The 21,301-nt window shown below is 34.3% G+C and overlaps 1 protein-coding gene across 1 annotated transcript in view; it reads left to right on the forward strand.

Moving 5' to 3' along the window:
• The first annotated feature begins 512 nt into the window (after positions 1-512).
• The window catches only part of LOC106137774 (cAMP-specific 3',5'-cyclic phosphodiesterase), a 389,030-nt gene continuing 368,241 nt past the window's right edge, over positions 513-21,301 (forward strand). Inside the window, exons 1-2 of the mRNA XM_060945161.1 lie at positions 513-844; positions 9,598-9,766. Of these exons, the coding sequence (XP_060801144.1) occupies positions 658-844; positions 9,598-9,766 (356 nt within the window). The 5' untranslated portion in view covers positions 513-657. The remainder of the gene's footprint in view (positions 845-9,597; positions 9,767-21,301) is intronic.

Consider the following 21,301-nt stretch of genomic DNA (forward strand, 5'->3'; position numbering starts at 1 on the left):
ACCTAACTAACACCTGGATTACAGTTAACTATTATAGACCTGCATGAGGCTAAACCCTGGTCCGTGTTCCTATTGGATTATTTCAGTAGGTTAGTGGAATAATGCATATAATGAATTGCGAAGGTAGAACGTAATCGGCTTAAAAGATTAATCGGCTTTGAACTGTAGTCATTACCATTATCCGTAGTATAACTCATTGGTTGTGATTGTGAACTTCAACATTATAATACGTTGCCGACTAATGGTTTGGTAGTTGATATAATTAATCTTAATTCGAATAGACTTAAATGCGACTAAAGATATAACAGGTCCATTAATTTGGTTTACATTTACATTATCCTTGTATGGTAATTCTTATTAGGGACCCACGGTTTTCAAAATTGCATATACCTGTTAAAGATTTTTTCTGTATTTCTCTGCAACGAGATATCTAATTAATATTAGACATGTCGTTCTCAGTATATTTATAGCCTACTTCAAAACTGTACCTAACACATAATTTTTTGTTTCAGATTGACGTGACTACAAACACTGGATGCCATGAGCGCACAATGATCAATGCCAGACATGTTTCACGAGAGCTCTGTAAAGTTAGGTGGTGCAGTGTATAAATAATTTGAGTGAAGTGCTTATCAATACTTGACGTTGGTGGAAGTGATGTCTGCGTGTGTTGTTGAAGAAGGCCGTGACGAAGTAGGCGGCGTTAGTGGGCCTTCTGAGGCAAGTCCGAGTGGCTCGGGCGCGGGTGACGCGGGGTATGAGCGCCCGCGCAGGGAAGTTTTGATGAGCGCGCGAGGCAGGCGCGCCTGCTCTGAACAGGGACCACACCCAAGTCTACACATACGTAAGTTTATATTTTTAAGGCATCTACCTCTTGTGAAGTATTTGTTTTTACAAGCCATAATTTGCACGCTTTTATCATCAAGTTTACCTATCTGAAGAGAAGCTCGGACTCCGCCTAGTAGCCTAATGTCAAACTAATGTACATTTTCCAGAAAAGAGTCATGCATGTGGCATGTGCAACCTTAACCGTTTGAATATTAATACTCTCGACTTATTATGAAATACGAAATAAATAAAGTTATCGCGTAACGAACATATGATCGCTTGCTAGGTCAATACAAGACTCGTATTATTGTGTAAATATCCTAAAACAAAATGCTTGCTTCGCTCAAGACAATATTTTCAAATTGCCTTCGTTGTTGTGGTCTGCTGTTTGCATATCCGCCTTTTTCTACCTTACAGTATCAAGTTTCATTATTCCATAACTTTTTATTATTATTAACACTTAAAGTCTGTTATCGTTTAAATTTATGCTACTGCGTTTGATATCTTCATTAGGTCACTTTGAACCCCACTTATTAACTCTGTATGAATATTCATGTACTATAAAGTAAGATTGACTGCTCTGCCGTTGCGATGAGCCAAAAGTAAGATATACATAGACTGTCTTCACAGAATGTGTGATGTTTCTCTTTATAAAACATAGGTTCAATCAATAGTGTTACTATTTTTAGAAAAACACTGATAATTTCATTTTTCTTGTCAGTTTTAACATAGGTGTATGGTTGTCTATATGGCCACATATATTATTATTGGAAACTTTACCTATTTACTCTACTTACAAGGCAGGAGTACATTTTTCAGACATCTAATCAGGTAAGAAAGAATGTGTGGGGCTTATCTTGCTGTGATATTTTTTATCAGATTTCCATTTTTTATTTTATCGCCTTAAGATATATACGTACATAAAATAGGACCACTCCATCTCTTTCCCATGGATGTCGTGTCATGATGGAAAAGGCGACTAAGGGATAGGCTTACAAACTTGGGAATCTTTTTTAGGCGATGGTCTAGCAACCTGTCACTATTTGAATCTCAATTCTATCATTTAGCCAAATAGCTCAACGTGGCCAGTCAGTCTTTTCAAGACTGTTGGCTCTGTCTACCCCGCATGGGATATAGACGTGACCATATGTATGTATGTATGTATTCATGCATAAAATCACGCTTTTTTTTGGAGGGGTAGGCAGAGACTAATAATAAACTCCTTAAGATAATAATAGTAAATCCGATACAAAAATTTTACATTAATTATGGACAAAGGCGACCTTATCGCTTAAGCAATTTTTTACAGGCAACCTACTAGCAAACATTTTTACGATTGTGTTTGGTATTTCGAACATGATATTTATACTTATAAAAATAATATATAGAATAAATTTACAAATAAACATAACATAATTCCCTAATAAATAAAATTATTCTTTACTTTCAAAGCCACGCTAGTACTCGTGATGTACACGACACCGGACTCTTGTTTACATTAGAATTTCTGACACTAGAGTGTACATAATAAACTACTCGTACTACCTACTAAAATACTTTGTGATACATATAATAACACGTACAGCTCTTGCGGTTTAGACCGAGCCAACAGTCTTGTAAAGCCTAAAGGGCCACGTTCAGCTGCATAGCATAATGATGGAATTGAGATTGAAATAGTGACAGGTTGCTAGCCCATCGCCTACGCCTTAACAAGAATCCTCAGTTTATAAGCCATACCCTTAATTGCTTCTTACGTCATTAATGGGGATAATATAAAGTGGACCTATTTTAAAGTGCTGGAAAACACACGGCACTTGTGTCATATATCAACAACATGTTGTAGCGTAGACCGGTAGCGTTAACAAGTTACATTAATTAACTTCTCTGTGTTTCTCAATGGTAATGTGGTAGAATGCAAGGAATATGGTACAAAACGTTTTCATTTCACTAAATACCTATGACAATACAGAATGATTCACGTGAAATTGCGTAGGAAATTTAATGTTAATTGCGAGCTTTTGAGACCGAAAGAAAGAATGAAAAAAAAACCTTGAACTGTCACGGCGCATGACAATGTAATGATTAAGGGTCTCTGGTGTCCAATCAACAACACATACCTAAAAAACTCAACAGGTGTGGCATATTAAAATGATAAATTTTTTTGTTTTATCAGAATTAAAGTATCATATTTGGTTATTCAATTTCTTAATTATTTTGTACCGTTATACCATTAAAAAGACGACGGTGTGAATATTTTATGGGTTTCAATGATATTTACCCTAGCTGTTTGATATGTTATGAAAGTTTATTAATTATTTAAAGTACATATGTTGTAGATCCCATGGCAAAATAAGTTTAAAAAAAATATAACAATTTATTCTTACAAAAATTTATGGATTGTAGAAAATTTTGAACATAGGAAAGAATCGTTCAAATAATTATAAAAACTGCATTGTATCGACACGTGTTACGGATAAAAGTGTTGTCAATATTTTGACGGATGATTTCGTACGTAATTTTGTTATGGCAAATACGATACCACAGAATTATTTAAAGTACTACTAGATACACCAATTTTTTTCAAAAATGTGATGGAAGAGGAAAAGAAAACACGATCTTCAATTATATACTGAAAAATATACAAACAGCATAATAATAATGGCTATATCTCGGTAAAGGATGAGCTACTCAGTACTTATAGAAAGTTATTCAGTGTACTGAATAACTTTCTATAAGTACTGAGATCCAACCATGTATTTAAATGAGACACACATATATTAGTGTAGGTATTAATAAATTAACATGAATATAGACTAATCAAGAAGGTAAATACTCAATTGACTATAATAAAGAGCATCACTTATCCCATAAAATCCCTTTATTTTTTCTGCCTTTATGTAAGCGCCAAACTCGGAAAGTTGTGAACAGATTTTGTTCTTGTTTGAAGTGTTTTATATCTATGAATAACCGTGCGAAACGCCACGGATCGCTAGTATCATATAAAATATAGGTAAGGGTGAACCAACAATAGTAAAGTAAATAAATCAATTTAAAATAATAGAAACATTATCGCGGGAATTTTTCACAGGCAAATCGGGGACAGACGGGAGTGAAGTACGAAAATCACATCGCGTAGTACAAAACCCAAGTACACTTAAAGGCAAATTAAAAAAACTACAAACATGTATTTATATTAAAAATATAATATTTTTCATAACTGCACTATCTCGTGAGAGTAATACAAGACTACCTATCTGAGAAAAAATAAAAATAGGTAATGAATCTCTTTCAATAAAATACTATATGTGCACATTGCCACGTAAGTGTGTTGTATTAAAGACTTTTTTAACAAGGCTTAACAATTTTTGGCCAAGCATTTTTTCCCATTTTTATTGTACTACTAGATACCCGCTCCGCCCGCGTTAAACGTAAACCCCTTTTTTCTTTTGTTTCCGCGGGTATTTCAGGAAATCCTCCTGTCTGTCAGTCAATTAGTCAGTCACTAAGTTATAGAAGAGTCATATGTATGTAGATTATTATTAACTTAAGTGCTTTTCCAAACTATGTTTGTACCAAGTTTCGGCAAAATGAGGTACAGTGGTTTTATCGTGAAGACGTAACAGATATTCAAACTTACTTTTGCATCTTTAATGGTAATTGAGATGGGATATTTCTGTTTATTCGTAGTCACATTATTTTGTGTTTCAGACGATGGATGGAGAGGTAAAGTAAGCTTTCGAAGTGTTAGAATTTTCAGGTCGACTGTCGTCTGGTCCTTAGTTAAGTATTGACCTGATTTTCTGCTTTTACATCTTTAAAAGAAACAGTAGACAGTTTACAACTGTTATTATGCGCTTTATTAGAGGTTTTGTAAGGAGTAGTAATTATAATTGAATAACTATTGTCATTCGTAACTAACTTTATCCAGTTAAAAGAAAACAATGGATATATACTAATATTTTTAAAATGTATAGTATCAACCTTTATTGTTTGTTTGTAAGGGCCAAGTTTCTGAAATACTCAACCGATCATGAAAACTTTTTCACCGCTACAGTGGTTGTTATCTGCGGGTGTTATTGGAAGGGAAGGAACCACAGACTAAGCCATGACAGGTCGCTAGTCTTCAATAAATGAAATAAATTCTAGTCTCTCTTTATGCAACAATTTCACCCCAGAATTTCCATTTATCGATTTCAATATTTGCATTTTGATTTGATCTTACCTTAAATTTAACGCTTGATATAATTAACTTTGCAAAAAATAAATAGAGTGAACTCGTTTTATTAGAAAACTTTTTCCAATACCAATTTGTTTATTGAAGTGATTGCCTAGCGAGTAGGCGAAGCTCTCTTTCGAGGGGATAGAAATCCTTAGGGACTTTAAATAGATCACTGAACAACCTTTCACAATTTATTTTTCCCTTCTTAGACATATTTCAAAATATTTGTGACTATAATTTGGTCCTGTAAATTTTGTTTATGTCCATTATTTCTATTTCCTCGTCATGTGGAATTGATTTTTAATAAAGATTTTGAATTAAATTGAAATGTTCTAAAACAATCTACAGTTAAAGGCTTATTTCATTTTTTATCAACTTTTCCGTATTAATTCCTTATAATATTTATTTATATCTCACAACTATCATTACAGAAAATTGAATGCGATAACGAAGCAAAACAAATATTAAACATTCAATAAGACCTTCACATACTACAGCTGTAGATTCACTCGTTGAGCATGAAAAATATCAATTTGCTTGTGCACTATATTAATAACGTGAATTGACTACAACAACGCCATCTAAGGCAATATGGTGAGAAAATAATAGTATGAATAAAAGGAACGATCCGTTAATTCCTCTTATCGCATTAATTTAAGGAAAACTTCTCTTAGGTAAAAAAAAAAAACCAATATTTCGAGTGGTTTGGGCCTTTCAACTCTGCGTTGATACGACAGACAAACAGTCGGTCTGTGTCCTCTTTTTTATATATTTAGGTAAAATAATTTAAAAGTAATATACAAGTAATAAGTACAACTAGGTTTAAAAAGTAGCTTGTCACCCAGCCTTTGTAATAACACGACCGTTGACATCTCATTCAACAAGTAATAAACGTAATAAACCCGACACCATGCCCTTTCTTCGGCTTTGACATTTATACTCGGGTACAAAAATATATGTATTTATTAGCTTATGTTGGCTGTTTTACCCGGATATACGAAATAATTTTACTCGTTCCATTGGAAATTAAGGAAAATCCTAATTAAGGTTTTGGTACGCTCACTATACTTATATCAAATTTCACCCATCTTCACCCAATTAGTTTTGACTTTAAGTTGTATCATTGTTGTATTATTTAAGTTATATCAGAAGAGTTTTTAAATATGAATATTGATTTGTTGATTGTATGAGGTTTTATCATTTAAATATCCTACTCACCAATTCATTTCACTTAATTTGAAAAAAAAAAAAGTTTTTCTAAGTAAACGTTTTACTGGTTCACAAAAAAGTTGCGGCCTTTTTTCTTTTGTTTTTGAAAATTCCTTCAGGAGAAAAGCCCAGTCAACAGCTAGTTATAAAATATAAATCTTTTCAATGTAATATAAGATAATCCAGTTGGGATTTTCTAGAAACACCGCCAGAAAATTAAACCAGGGTCGGATTTTGCCTTGTAGCGCGTCTTTTTAACATTAACTCAAGCTAATTTGCATATAAAAAGGCTATGAAAGGCTTGCCACAGAGATCAATATGCCGTAAACAGACCGCCATTGGATTATACCTTCTTCTGTTGACCTATATTTATTGCACGAATAATAGCTATTGAAAAGTGTTACATACATACATATAATCACGTCTATATCCCTTGCGGGGTAGACAGAGCCACAAAAGTGTTACAGTCATAGAAATTCGAATAATGATTATTCCGTTGAGATTTCATCAGAAATGAGTGTCGCTTCGTGTAGCTTGATTTACCCGATCAAGGATCGTGATCATAGGCGGACATATCTCCAGAGAACACAGACGAAAAAATCGTGACTTTACGTGTTATTTGATACTTTATTGCACAAGTTTCAGACGCTGTTGTTAACTTGATTCTAAAAGCATTGTCTAACAGTAGTAACAGTCTACTACTGGGTTAAAAGTCAACTTTTGTATGGATTTTCGTGTAAAGAATAAAGTATAGACTTGTATACGAACTAATGTTTACTTTACAATTTCCATTGATAAACCAAGGTTGCAATAAAATGTTAACCTAAACATTGTAGATAAATTTAAATCTGTAATAAAATATCAAAGACTAAAGACTAAGTGTTTGCCTGCAGCTTCGTTTTGGTGGGAATATCTAGTATAGTCGCGTGGGCCAAAGTTTATCAAATTAAGTCTTTTCATTTGTAAATACATTCGTTACCAACAAAAAAAAAAATATATTTAATATGGATACAATAAATATATCCTTAAATATATTTTTTTCTCAGCTGAGAACTCGTGATATAAGCAAACAAAGTATAACGAAATGTAGACAAATCAATATAAAAAACGTATTTTAAGCTGATTTTAAGGCATTTGGGGTTCCAAACCGTTTCGATTAATCTTTTTACCACCGCCATGTTTTTCTTTATGTTCAGAGCAAATATGGTTTAGATGGAAGATATAGTGTTTTTGTAAAGGTAATACTTTAATTTGAACACATACTCCATTTAGGACTAGAAACGAGATGGAAAATACGATTCAAAATTGCAATAGATAAAAATTTTCTTTATTCGTGATATAACAAAGAACTGAGTAATATTACCTTTAAACTTTTTTGAAAAAAAAAGAAATTAAGTTGTGACCTATTTTAATACACAGTTAATGAAGCAAATAAAAGTATGACTCATTATTAAAATCTACGAAATTTTACCTCAATTAAATTTTAAGCAGATTGCTTTTACAAATAAAATTTGATGAGATGGAGCTGTATCTGGAACAGGCTACGTGAAATTGGAGTCCCCGAGAAAATCACGAACTTGATTAGTGCCCTCTACGGAAATTATTCTTGTAGAGTGACCCACAACGGCCTCGTCTCGGAGGACATACCGGTTCATGCTGGTGTGCGGCAGGGATGTCTTCTTTCGACTCTCCTCTTCCTTGTCGTTCTCGATGGCATAATGCATGACACGACCAACAATAAGCGCCGCGGCATAGAGTGGGGCCTCTCCAATGTCTTAGAAGACTTGGACTATGCCGATGATCTATGCCTGTTGAGTCACACACGCGCCGACATGCAGGCCAAACTGGACGACCTACGACGAGAGGCTTTGAAGGTTGGACTAAAAGTGAATATTAGGAAGACCCAGAAAATGAGGTGCGGGACAACTGGCTCCCTGCCATTGCTTATCGGCGCAGAGGGGTGGAGAGAGTCCACAAGTTCACCTACCTCGGTAGTGTAGTGTCGGAAACTGGAGGGACCGAAGAGGACATCACTTCGAGAATCGCCAAGGCAAGAGCAACCTTCGCACAGCTCCGTCCTGTATGGAAATCACGGAAACTGACTAGGAGAGTTAAGCTCAAAATATTCCGGTCCAATGTGAAAACCATTTTGCTGTATGGGTGTGAGACGTGGAAGGTCACTAAAAACCTCGCACCGTCTCCAAGTCGTCATTAACCGCTGTCTTCGCCGTATTCTCGGTGTTTACTGTCCTGAGAAAATCTCCAACGTAGACCTGTGGGAACGCTGCGGTGAGACTCCGATCGACCAGCAGATCAAATTCCGCAAATGGAACTGGATCGGCCACACCCTAGACTGGAATCCCCAAGGAAAGCGTAAACGTGGCCGCCCTAAACAGACCTGGCGGCGGACAATCATCGCAGAGGTGAAGAATCTAGGGAAGACTTGGAGCGAAATAAAACGCGAAGCTCAAGACCGAGCGGGATGGCGACGCACTGTGGATGCCCTCTGCCCCAGCTAGGGGACATAGGACCTTAAGTCAAGTCAAGATTGCTTTTACAAATAAATTTTTTTTGCAATACATGGATTAGACACATAAATAAATCTTAGTTTAACGGTCTAATCCGAAAAAGTTCATTTAACGTCATAATTAGACTGGGGATCGATCACGAGCACATGGGACTCCGTCCACAGGCATAAGCGACCACAAAAGCAAAAACAAAAACAGCACAAAATATTAGAGACGAAATTACTTAAAAATTTAAAAGACAACAGTTTTTGTGCAACTACTTGCGAGATGAAACTGAAGTCGAAACAAACTCAATTATTGATTAGACTTCGTATTTCTGTACATTCCTATTTTAAAGTTGACAAGTTTGAGGAGATTATTACTCGATTAACTAGCAGTTAGTCGAGCAATAATCTTCTTCAATATAAAAGTTACTTATCCGCTCAGTTGTAAGCTTTTAATTAAAATGAAGCTTAATAGAAAAATCATTTTTAACTGGAAAAACAAATATAATGCCTCTTGATGGAGTCATAACGTTCTTGCATATAGTTTTCTAGTTTCTAAAGAAACCAGGTTTTAGGTCCGTCTTTTACTGTCTTGGGTTTAAGTTTCATCTTCCTTTTATTCTGGCGTTAGTTTCATTTACAACCGCAACTTTCTGGAGCCCAGGCCGCCACGTATTGGCGTGCAGTTAAGCCAAATTTTAACTCTCTAGACCCAGCGGTTTACGCGCGTTTATATAAAGGTCAATCAGTCAGCCAGTGTCCTCTATTTTATATTTCGATGTAAGATGTACGAAATAAACAATATCATGGTATGTCATGTCTTACCCAGAACACGGCACGGCTCACCTGTGGGGCGCTAACAGCGGGCGGCGTGGGTGGAGTCGCAAGCGCACTTCGGCGCCGCAGATGGGCTGCAACATACACGGCTCCATGCCCAGGGTGGCGTTGGTGTTGAGGTCCAGGCGGAGCTGGCCGGTCGCCCCTCAGTCTTATCGCAGGTAAGTCAAAGTTAAACGACTAAGACAAACAATACTAAGCGTCAAATTGGGAACTGTACTGGAGAACTGTTGGACGAGAACTCAATGTTGGTTGTATGAATCCATCCAATTTGAAAAGTTTTTAATAAGCTTTATTAACTGCCATTAAAAAAATATTATGAAATTCTGTATTAAACTTTTTCTATGTGACGGGAGAGAACAAGTAAATTATCAATTTCTGAAGGTTAGTTTCGGAAATTACTAGGTCTGACTAAGTTATTCTTTCTATCGTTACAGCATTTTTCTTATTGTCTTATTGTATTCATAAAGCTAAAACATTGTTTTCATTGATGTTTGTAAAGAGGGTGTCTTGTGAGATTTTATTTAAGATATTTATTAAAAGGAAGGCCTAGACGAACGTATCTTGATTAAATTAAGGACGTCCTGGTAAAGGGTTAGGTCAAGAGTACCCGAAACCGCCGAGCTTGTATGAAGAGAGTTTTGAATGCGGATGAAGCGAAGGAAGTATGCAGAGATAAGTGGAAAGATGTAGTCTCTGCCTACCCATCCGGGGAAAAAGCGTGATTTGTATATGTATGTATATTTATTAATTTTTTGAATGCTTAATGCTTATGCGGACAACATTACCGTTACGTCGTGGTAAAAAAAACTGATTGGAATGAAATTTGCCACTGAATTACTCTTACTACTAAAACGTTTTGTCCAAAAATTTCACGGCAAGACAAGCCAAAACAACTAGTTTTTGTACTCAAATAATATCGGCAGCGCACAAATAGTGGGAAACCATCGATTATCGATATTTGCCAAATAAATGTTCTGTATTAAGAGTAGTCATTTTCTTCACAGCTGCGAGGAACGGACGAGCATTGTGTATTTTTTTTGTCATACATCAATGTATTACGACTACTGATGTTAGGTATTTGAGCTCTTTGTAAATCAATTATAGTATATGGTACTCCTATAAGAGTTTAATTAATATTTCAAACATATTTTACCCGAATTATAAATAACCATATGTTTAAGTCAATTAAACATTGAGAATACCCAATCTTATAAACAAGATTGATTTGAAGTAAATCTAATAGGTTTTTCACCATAACATTAGTCGGTTTTATCCTTTACATACACAGGTATTGTAAATTTGAAGCCATAGCCTCTTACTTGTACTGTACAAGTGTGGAAATTCTATAACATAATACATTCCTTTATCATATTAATTTCCAGAACTACTGCAAAATTAATCTACATATTGTGCGTATTTCTCCATAAATTTCCACCTATTACGCCATCCCATGTTTTATATTCACGCAAGTAAAATTATTGCGTTTTAGTAAAATTATAACTGTTTAATTGGATAACTAACCTCAGGAGACATAGGAAATTATAGTCGACAGCAATTTGATCATCAACTTTGCCTATATAATTAATTAACCCGACGTCAGTGCCAGTCTTAGATGTACTTGTCTCGTTTCATTATGGTAACTGACGAGGTTAGCGCTTGAAACCACATTTATGCTATTATTATACAGATGCTCTTGTGTGTGTTAAGTATGACCTTGGAAAGATCGACTTCTGGGCAACAAATGGATATGCCACTTCCGGAAAAGCCAGCCAATGGATATAAAATTAAAGCCAAAAGTAGTTTAGTGTTAGAGAAAGATGTCGGTTAGCAGACGGATACGTCAACATGAGTAAGAAAAATGAATACTTTGGCAGGGAAATGTGACCTAAAACATGCTAGCAAAATTTAATTTAATTTCAACAAACGATCCATTGTCTGGTTTTATTAATTTTATATTGATTTAACGAGCGGGGACAATGATTTATTAGTAATAAGTATTATTTTCATGGAAACGATGGAAGAATGGATGTATGAAATTAAGTAGCTAATCGTTCTAAGCGTAAACTTCCACTCAATCTGATTGGTAGATTGCAATATTATGGAATTATGGAACATTCTTCCCCGAATAATAGCTTGTATTCTTTTGTCGAAAAATAAAATTCCACAACGATGCAATTAAAACAATATGAAACAATTATTTATGGCACAAAAAATTAATCACCCTTTGAATTTATATCATACTTATATCATTAGAAATGCTACTTTTACGGCATTTGATTTTATGTTACAAAAGTTTTACAGATAAAGATAATTATGAGAAACATAAATATAGATACTCGAACATTATAACAGCTGAAGTTTTAGCAAATTTAAAACAAATACAAGTAAAGATGTTATGAACTGTGAACTATGTATGTCCTTGTGCAAAAATGAGAGTATGTATTAAAATGGCACATACAAATAAGTATTTTCATTTTCGCGAAAGTGCTAAAAAAGTGTTTGCTCAACTTGATGAACGAGCTATCATAAATCATGGCATTGGCACCCTGTATCTGTATTTTTCGTACTATTCTTATACCTCATCTGCTTATGCAATTATTCATCATCAACCTTGGATACTCCTATGATTATGATCCAAAAGTGGGAAAGTCTATTGACTGACCTTGAAAAGGACTTGTTAAGTCATACTTAAGAATTCTATTACATTAATGTGCAGATTATCATAATGGCCAACGATTAACATTGTAATTAATACGAGTACGTACATATATAATTTAAAAAAAAAAGGATTTATTGTGAACCAGCTATGTTTATTTTACCATCTCGGGTGCTCTCGTCCAATACGACTCGTAGCAAGCATACGAGTACTCCTAATTATGCCTAAATGTCAGTCCAATTCGTATACCTTACATGATATCTCTAAACGTAATTGTTTCGAAACATATATCATCTCGATCATGCGCATATGCGTTAGGGAGGAAGGAAAAACCCTTATTGGATATGAGAAATACAAGCATCATGTAAAGCATGTTTCGTCTGTAACTTAAGGCTAACACGTTTAAGCTTTTCACAAAGGCAATAAGCCTCTGAAACAAGAACGATAATGCTAAGTAAAACAAAATTGTTTTTATGTTACGACAACTCATTTTGTCTTTTGATGGATTTCTTCCGATTGCTTTCTTCTCATAATGGAAATATATAAAACTTGAACATTATAAGCGAACAAACAATATCATAAGACTTAAGCAATATTCAAAATTCTGCTTTATGTCATCATCATCCTTCTGATGTTAGCCCTGCGACCACCCTGGAGTAAGTCAGGTTTTTACACAAACTCTCGTCTGATATCCGGAACCTTGCAGGGGAGTCTAAATTAATTATAGTGCTGATGAGAACGTGGCGACGTATGAGATAAAGAGAGATATGTCTTTCTCATCTTGGCGTGTCCCCAGTTGCACCGTACCGCTCACGCTTCGGGCCTATGGACCGCTTTTCTACTTTTTTCATCCCACTTTTTCTGGTCTGCTGTTTCGTCTAGATCTCGTAGTATAGGTATGTTTTGGATAATATTTTTCAGCATTTCTTCGTCCTTTCATATATCAAATCTTTTACTCCCATATGTTCTGCTCATTGTGTGCAAAAAAAGGATAAAAAGATTTTTCTATTCAATAAACACAAATAGATTTGCGACAAAATGTAAAAAAATGGGTCGAGTACGTGCTGCCACGCGCTTCTTACTATTCCGTTGTTGCTTTGTCAAAGTAAAACAGTGTGATGGCCAGGAAAGTAAATATCAAATGTAATAGAAAATAAACTGGAAACATTAAGAGTTTTGAAAATTATGATGAAATGCCTCATAAACTTAAAATAGTAAACTTAATTGTGACATATTTTCCTCTACTATTGAGAATGTCCAATGCGAGGCAGCTAGTATGTTTACGGTACACAGGGAGTTTTAAGCGTTTTTGTGCTCGACGGGTCCCTAAACGGGGATCGGATCATTTTCGCTAGGACCACCACAGATTTCCTTATAACAAATCGGACTCCCACAGGTTGCATTATCAGTTGTGGCGATTAAAAAACTTTTCATATTAAATGTTCATTATCTGTATAATCGTAGAATACTTTCTTTATGGCATAAAAGGACCGCCCACGAGTTTTATTACCGATGGTTATGATTGATAGCCTTTTGAAATCTGCCTGATTTCCATCTATTGTGTATTAAGAAAGCGTCGGATTTCCATCAATTGAAATACCCTCGTTAACAGCATTTTATTGACAAACGTACCTACATCGTTTAAATATTGTTAATAATAAATTTAAAAACGGATAAACCTTTTTATAAATTCAATTAAGTTTTAAAATAAAATAAAAATTTCCTAATGAAGCACTCTTTCATATGTATGTGCGCCTTCCTTTAAAGTTGCACGTTCCGCCCTTGAGCTTCTATACTTGGGATTTGAAGTTTTAAGCCTATAAACCATTCTTCTATTAAATTTGTAAAAATAAATCGCGTCCAAAACATTCTAAGATTAGGCGTTCAGCTCTCGAGCTGTCCTAACGTCGTCAGTTCGTGAGTCGTGACCCACATTGTTGTTTATACCTAGGTATAGTAGTGTATATCTCACCCGCTTATATCTAGGTACTTGTGTCCCACCCGCGGCAGTCAGCCGGAAGAAAACGAAATTGACAGATAGACACGAACGCTATTGTTCTTTACAACTTTAGATCTTCACTAAATGTGAGTTGGAGAACAGTAAACGCCCGAAAATTTTATCTGTTGATAAATTTCATTAATTTATCAACTGGTGTTGGTTTTGGGAAGACTTTGTTGGCAAGTCTATGTTTATCCAAGATTTACTAACAGCAATAAATGAATGAATAAAGTTTTATAAAATTTCGTATGCTTTAACTGAATTATACAATGGATATTTTGTTCTTTAATATTTAAAAGTTTGCTTTCTAAGAAGATATTATATACAAAGCTTGTAACTTATGTTCCTAAGCGACTTATGCCAAGTTTCATGATAATCCTCTCAATATGTGTAAAAGAGCTTACACAGAGGTAAGATTTAACTAAAACTACTATTATTTGTATTTATGTATGTAATGTGTATTCGGTGTTAGCTTGTCTTGAATTCGTGAGCCGCGGAGCCGCAAGCGAAGTAAGATAAATATGTACAAACGAAAATAAACGTATGAACTTAAACGCATTGATAAATTTAATAAAACATGTGTTAAAGATTTTGATTTTCAAAATATAATTTACTACGTAAAAATTGAGTTTACGTAAAATATTTAGTTTAATGCAAAGGTTTTATGTTAGACTGTGACATGTGTGGTTTGCCGTCTGCAGTTAGTTGGTGGCTTGCAGTTTGTGGGGAGCACTTCACGAAAGAATAACACTTAACAGTGTTTCATTTTCTGCATCTACTGCGCCTACAGTTGCGTATACAGAACTTCAAACTAGAACTCACACTTCCATCATATACTTCGTACCCGGTTGACCGAACTTTGCTCGATCTACCAGAGATGGCGCTGATATAGTTTCTTAAAACGCGGGTTTTAAAATGTTTATTTATCTTGGGAACATTTTCTCGAACCTCCTAGGTTCCTTGATAAATCGATTCCTTGAGCCGAAAAGCCCCGAAAAATTGTTGGAGCCGTTTCCGAGATCCTGATTATACTCGTATATACACAAGAAATGCTCGTTTAAATATATTAGATACATATGTTTAAATCAAAATTGGCCATATCAACATTATCCATACTAAATAAAGCATTTGTGTATTTCTTTTTTTACTCTTATATTGACACCGGGTTATTTATCTGTTTGCTATTTTTCTAAAGGTAGACTGATAGAGAATTCTATTAGCATTAAGTCCACTTATTACACACTTGAGGCTCAATACAGTTTTAAATAAATAAATAATATTATGAATGAGAAAGTATATTTTGGTTATTTTTACAAACATACATAAAATCACGCCTTTTCTCGAAGAGTAATACTACATCTTTTCACTTGTCACGATATCGCATAATTCTTTCGCTTCATCCACGTTCATGACTCTCTCTTCATGTTAGTTCACTTTGCGAGAATATTCCCGATTTGAACAAGGTAAGTATTTCTTTTTCTTTTGGGCATTTACCCAAGACCTATCCAGGACTACACTGGTATGGTAGAGATATAGTACATAATCAAATATTTTTTTAAAGTGTTGTTGTTATAGCGTGGTTTTTTCTTATGTGTAGCATCGCAACAATGGAGGTAGGTATATAAACAAAATAGACAGGATATAAATCTAGTCAAAATGAAACACCTGTTACACTACATTTTTTACTGGAACTATTAATACAGAGCTATTATTCTTGTCTGTTATTCCATCCCAAGACCCGATCGAACATTCTACATAATTATTCATAAAAACATTTGTAATGTACAAACTGACAATTGAATCAAATTACAGTACTAGGGTACGCTCGCGGCTTTGCTCAATTATAAAATAGTAGCCCATATGTTATTATGTATAAGCTACAAGCTATTGTTCGCGACTTCGTCTACCTTAAGCCGAAAACAACTGAAGGAGATCAAAGTTTTCATTGGAACCATTTTGAAGTAACTTTAATTTTACTCGTAACCAAATAAAATTTTACAGTACCTACACTTTTACTATTGAATTCAGTTTGTTTAACTTCTACGCATCTAAATAAAAGTAAATAATGTGGTCTAAACATGTCTACTCGTATATACGCTATGACAAATACTTGCGTAAAGATGTAGTTGCTTGATTCTACCTTGGAACTAAGGGCAAAAATAGCAAGGCCAGTCAAAAAGAAAAAGCCTAATCGTGCAAGATCTTCATCAGTAATAATAACACCTTGTAAATACCGTCCATTTACCACTGTGTCATTTTAAGAAATGTCTGGTTTAGCCTTTCCATGAGTTTCCTTATTCCGTCGGGATCACGCGATAAGACACCTGACTAATAGGACGCAATATGGAGCGAAATTATATCATTGTAGTATAAAAAATTTTAGATAAAAAGATTTTAGTTAAGACAATTCAATCACATGGATCATAATGGTACAAATTGAAGAGCAGGAGAGTGTGAATGACAACGTTAGAAGGCGAAGGCCTAGACGAACCTAATCAAATCGGGTCGTCCTGGCGAAAGGTCAGGTCATGAGTACATTACCAACGAGCTTTCAAGGAGAGAGAGACGAGCGAAACTAGTAATCTTAGCATGTAGAATGATGTATTCACTGCATGAACCTCCGGGAAAGAGGCATGATTTTATGTATGTAATATATAATTTTTGCAATACACTTACCTACACTTCATAATCATAATAATAATATGAGCATTGGTGGCCGAACAGTTAATTTTTTTTTAATAAGGGTGATGTATACATTTAAATCATGCAGGCAAAGGTGCTGCCTGCACATCAGGCCAGATCCAATATGGGTAAGGTTATCTAGTAAAGGTTGAGGAAGTCAGACGGGATTTAGGATCTGGCTGGTGCTTTTAATTGAGTTGGTTGAAAAAAAAATAGGCTATTACACTCTTTTTTGAAAACTGTTTTAAATCAATCCTGAGACTGTGTTATACCTATAGAATTTTTATTAAAATTTTTTGAAGCCGAAAAGTGCTCTAAAAACGATTTATTATTTATGATTTTGTATTTTCGCGCGAAAACGCCATCCGCCATGCTGTTTTGACTCGTGACGTCATACTTTTAGTAAACAATACAAAAAATAGGTTATGTTGGATTGGTTGTGTAATAATTTACCTATTATAATTGTGTATTGTAAGAGAATGTTTAATACAATAAATACTTACATCGCTGTTTTAACATTTCTTAACTCAGCAGAACAGAAATCGGGATTGGACGCAAAAAATTTCGCCACCATCAACGTATTAATCCTCGGTTGATTTATATTGTCTGCTATCACAAAACCGTCTTCCATGATTCTATTAAATGATTAAAGAGTAAAAACCCAAAAACGTGATAGAAATTTTAAAATTTCAAAATAAACAGAGCCTGACATCATCAATATGTTTTCGATTCGATTTTTGTTTACTAAAAGTATGACGTCACGTCAGTACCCAACATGGCGGATAGCGTTTTCGACTTTTGAAGAACAGATTAAAAAAGAGGATTTTTTAAATTGAATTATAAAATCCATATTGCACTTTTACGAATAATGATCGATGTTTTTCTTTTATTTTTTACAAAATCTATAAGATACGTGCATTTTTATATTTTTTTTTACATGGTGTAAAATAGCCTATTGTTTCCATTAACTATGAAAGGACGAAAACTATCTTTCTTTCTTAAGTACATATATAACAAGAAGTAGGACTGTACTGATAAGAAGTGCGTTTAAGTAGGTACTAATAATACGTAAGATGCGTGAAGCGTGTGTGTCAATATTTATCATAGAGTGAAGATAAATAGATACCGGAAAAGGCATCAGGTTGGGCAAGGGTCAATGACCTGGCATCACGTACGATAAATTAATAAAGATAAACAGCTGTTGTATTTATTACGTGAGTTGTTTTTCTAATGACAACACATTCATGAAAATAATTCCTTATCGGTTTGCCCTCTGAAGGTTGACTGGTGGAGAATGAGGAATCATTCGTAGTTCTTTACTCAAAAAAGAGTCTACCTACCTATTTCCTCCGAACTCTTAATTATAGTAATATTAATATTCTAATATTAGGTGGGATGGGATCTAGGAAAGACGAACTTTTTGTGTATCGCAAAATGATGATTAAATGTCAAATATTAATTATTTATTCAATCATAACCGTAAGTCTTAATAATTTATTATTTCTTTTAACCTTAGACGAATTTTAAATTCACATTTTGGGTACTGTTTGTAAGTGTAGTTACTGCTACACGATTATATGGTGTAGTGTTTTGTATGCTCGTACTAATATTTACACAGAGCGACAGATTTAGGATAATATTTTGAAGTCTGTTGTGGAATTTACGATTCACAGCGATAATTATAGCTTTCATGACGAAATTTTAAACATTTTAGACTTAAATACTAATAATACAAGGTTTTGTCGATACTAAAAACCAATTGACAAATATTAAGCAAATCAATTTCAAACGACTGTTCTATTTGTATTACCTTTATCATGATCATCCCTTTTCACGTATGCCAATATTCATGTTCCTATCAAACTCTCTCATATTTAGGTGCTCCTAGTTGCACCCAGTTCTGCAATCATGCTCTGGTACCCCGGGGCTGGTTATACTTCGTTTACTACACGAATTACAAAAATTGTGATTGTAATAAATTTGGTTGATACCCAATCCATAGCCTTTTGTTATACATATCTTTAAGTATTGAAAAAAGATAAAAAATCTTGATACGTTGTAATGTTGAAAAAAAAAAAAATCTCAAATAAAGTATGTTTCACAGCAAACGTAATTCATTACGACATCTGTTGTTTCATTTTGTTTTTTATTTCATTTCTTGGCAATAAATTAATCTAAATATTTTTTAAACAAAATACGTAAGTATAAAGTTGAGATGTTTACCTTTATTGCAATACGAAAAGAAATGTACTTACCCATTGTTCAATAGAAATATTTTCATTTTCTACAATGAGCTACATTCATTATGTACGAGTGGCGGAAACAAACAAATTTTTCCTTGAATAAGTTATGCGGTCCGTCTCAGCCCAATCCAACCCTTCGCCCTGCTAATCCACATGTAGATATAATGTAAACCGTAAGAAAGACAGCCGGTGGCGCGTGTAACCTGCCGATCTCATATCATATTCATAAATCAATACGACATCGCTTGTGTTTGCATATTGTTATAAGGAATTGATTTGAATGCCTGTAGGTACTAAATGTACTTGGTATTATTGAGTACGAGTGCAGTCACAAGACAGAAGCTAGTTATTGGGAGCACGTTCTTGCATAAACATATTTCAATGTTTTGTTAGTATGATACCTACTATAGACCCATGGAAGTTGCTGTTTTTTTCTTCTGCAAGTTTATATATTTAAAAGTATCATCACGAATGCAGAAATATTTTTATCTTATTGTATTTCCATGCAAATCATACCCTATTTCGGAAGACAGACCTTACAAACCAGGGTTCGATAGAAATCATGGAGACCTTTCTTGGTGTTTGAATTACTAGGCATAATGTGATTGATTGAATTACTTATAACCAAAGGAATTGTTGATCAGGACGAACAATTTCCCAAATTCGTATATAAGATATGAAATACAAATTAAGGGCCCATTATTGAAATATCCAAATCAATATTTATTTTTACCCGTACATTAAACTGAACAAATTTTGTATATTTTTGCCAGTTTTTCAAAGACACAAAGGATCCATTTGTCATTTCTAGTACATTATAAGGCGGGTTTATTTCAGGTCGTTTACTTACGTTATTCGATTAATATGTAAAAGCTGAAGTGGATTAAATGGATCACATTTCTCATTTTGTTACGATGACACGAATTACAGGGCAAATGGAAGGGCATTTTTCTCAGAATTAGCTTTCGTATATCGGTTTCTTTTTGTTTTATTTCGTAGTGAGGTAACAAAATGTATGTAAATACTTATTACTAGTCTTAACGAAGCAAATATCAAATGCTTAGAACAAAGAAATTGCGTCATGAAAAGTATTTTTTTAAGTTTCAGTATAGTTTCAGTTAAGGTTTTATGTAATAAAGTTGTAATGTTTTCTCATGTTAATGGAATACTTAAAACAAGTCGTAAACCTTTATATTGTTCCTATTTTCGGCTTTTAAAGTAAAACAAAACTCATGAAAATATTTAATGTACTGAATACCATAAAAACAGTCTGAAAACACCCAAACGCCATCTTTTTCCATTTTATAACACTAACTAAAGTTTTCCCGAGCATCGTCCGATGCGTTACAAATTTTCAGCATTATTGAAAAATTGCGACAGATGGCGTTACAGTACACTTCATTCAGGAATTGCGCTGCTATTTGAATCTTGAATAAAATAAGAATAACTAGATGTCGTTTATGATAAAAGTATATTTTTTTCAACATTGGCAAACTCTATTGTCATAAAGTTATTAGCCTTTGCTCCCAACTTTTCTTGAGATAATTTAATGACAGTTGCTTCAAATTATACCTAACGAGTAAACTCAAACTGTTTCGAGAAATTTTTTTTATGAGAAAGCTATGTACTTTTCAATTCTATCAATAAGCCAAACAGCCGAACGCGGCCTTTTGGTCTTTTCGAGACTGTTGGCCCTGCCTACCCCGCAAGGGATATAGACTTGTTATTATGCATGTAATAAGCTACTCTTTTTTGGATATTCCCACGGGAGCCAAGCTCTCGTAAATTCTAATTCCATCCTATCTTACTTTCTATCATTATATCTATATAGAGGCCGCCCGCGACTTCGTCCGCATGGAAACCCTATCAATCCCGCGGGAACTCTGGGATAAAAAGTAGCCTATGTGTTATTCTGGGTCTTCAGCTACCTACATACCAAATTTCATGGTAATCGGTTCAGTAGTTTTTGCGTGAAAGAGTAACAAACATCCATACATCCATACAAACTTTCGCCTTTATAATAGTAGTAGGATATTTCTTTGGTTAAGTTAGTATGATGTCTGTACGCCTGAAAATATTGCTATATGCTCTATACTACTAAATTCTAAACATA

Source organism: Amyelois transitella, chromosome 7, assembly GCF_032362555.1.
Source record: "Amyelois transitella isolate CPQ chromosome 7, ilAmyTran1.1, whole genome shotgun sequence".
Taxonomy (NCBI): domain Eukaryota; kingdom Metazoa; phylum Arthropoda; class Insecta; order Lepidoptera; family Pyralidae; genus Amyelois; species Amyelois transitella.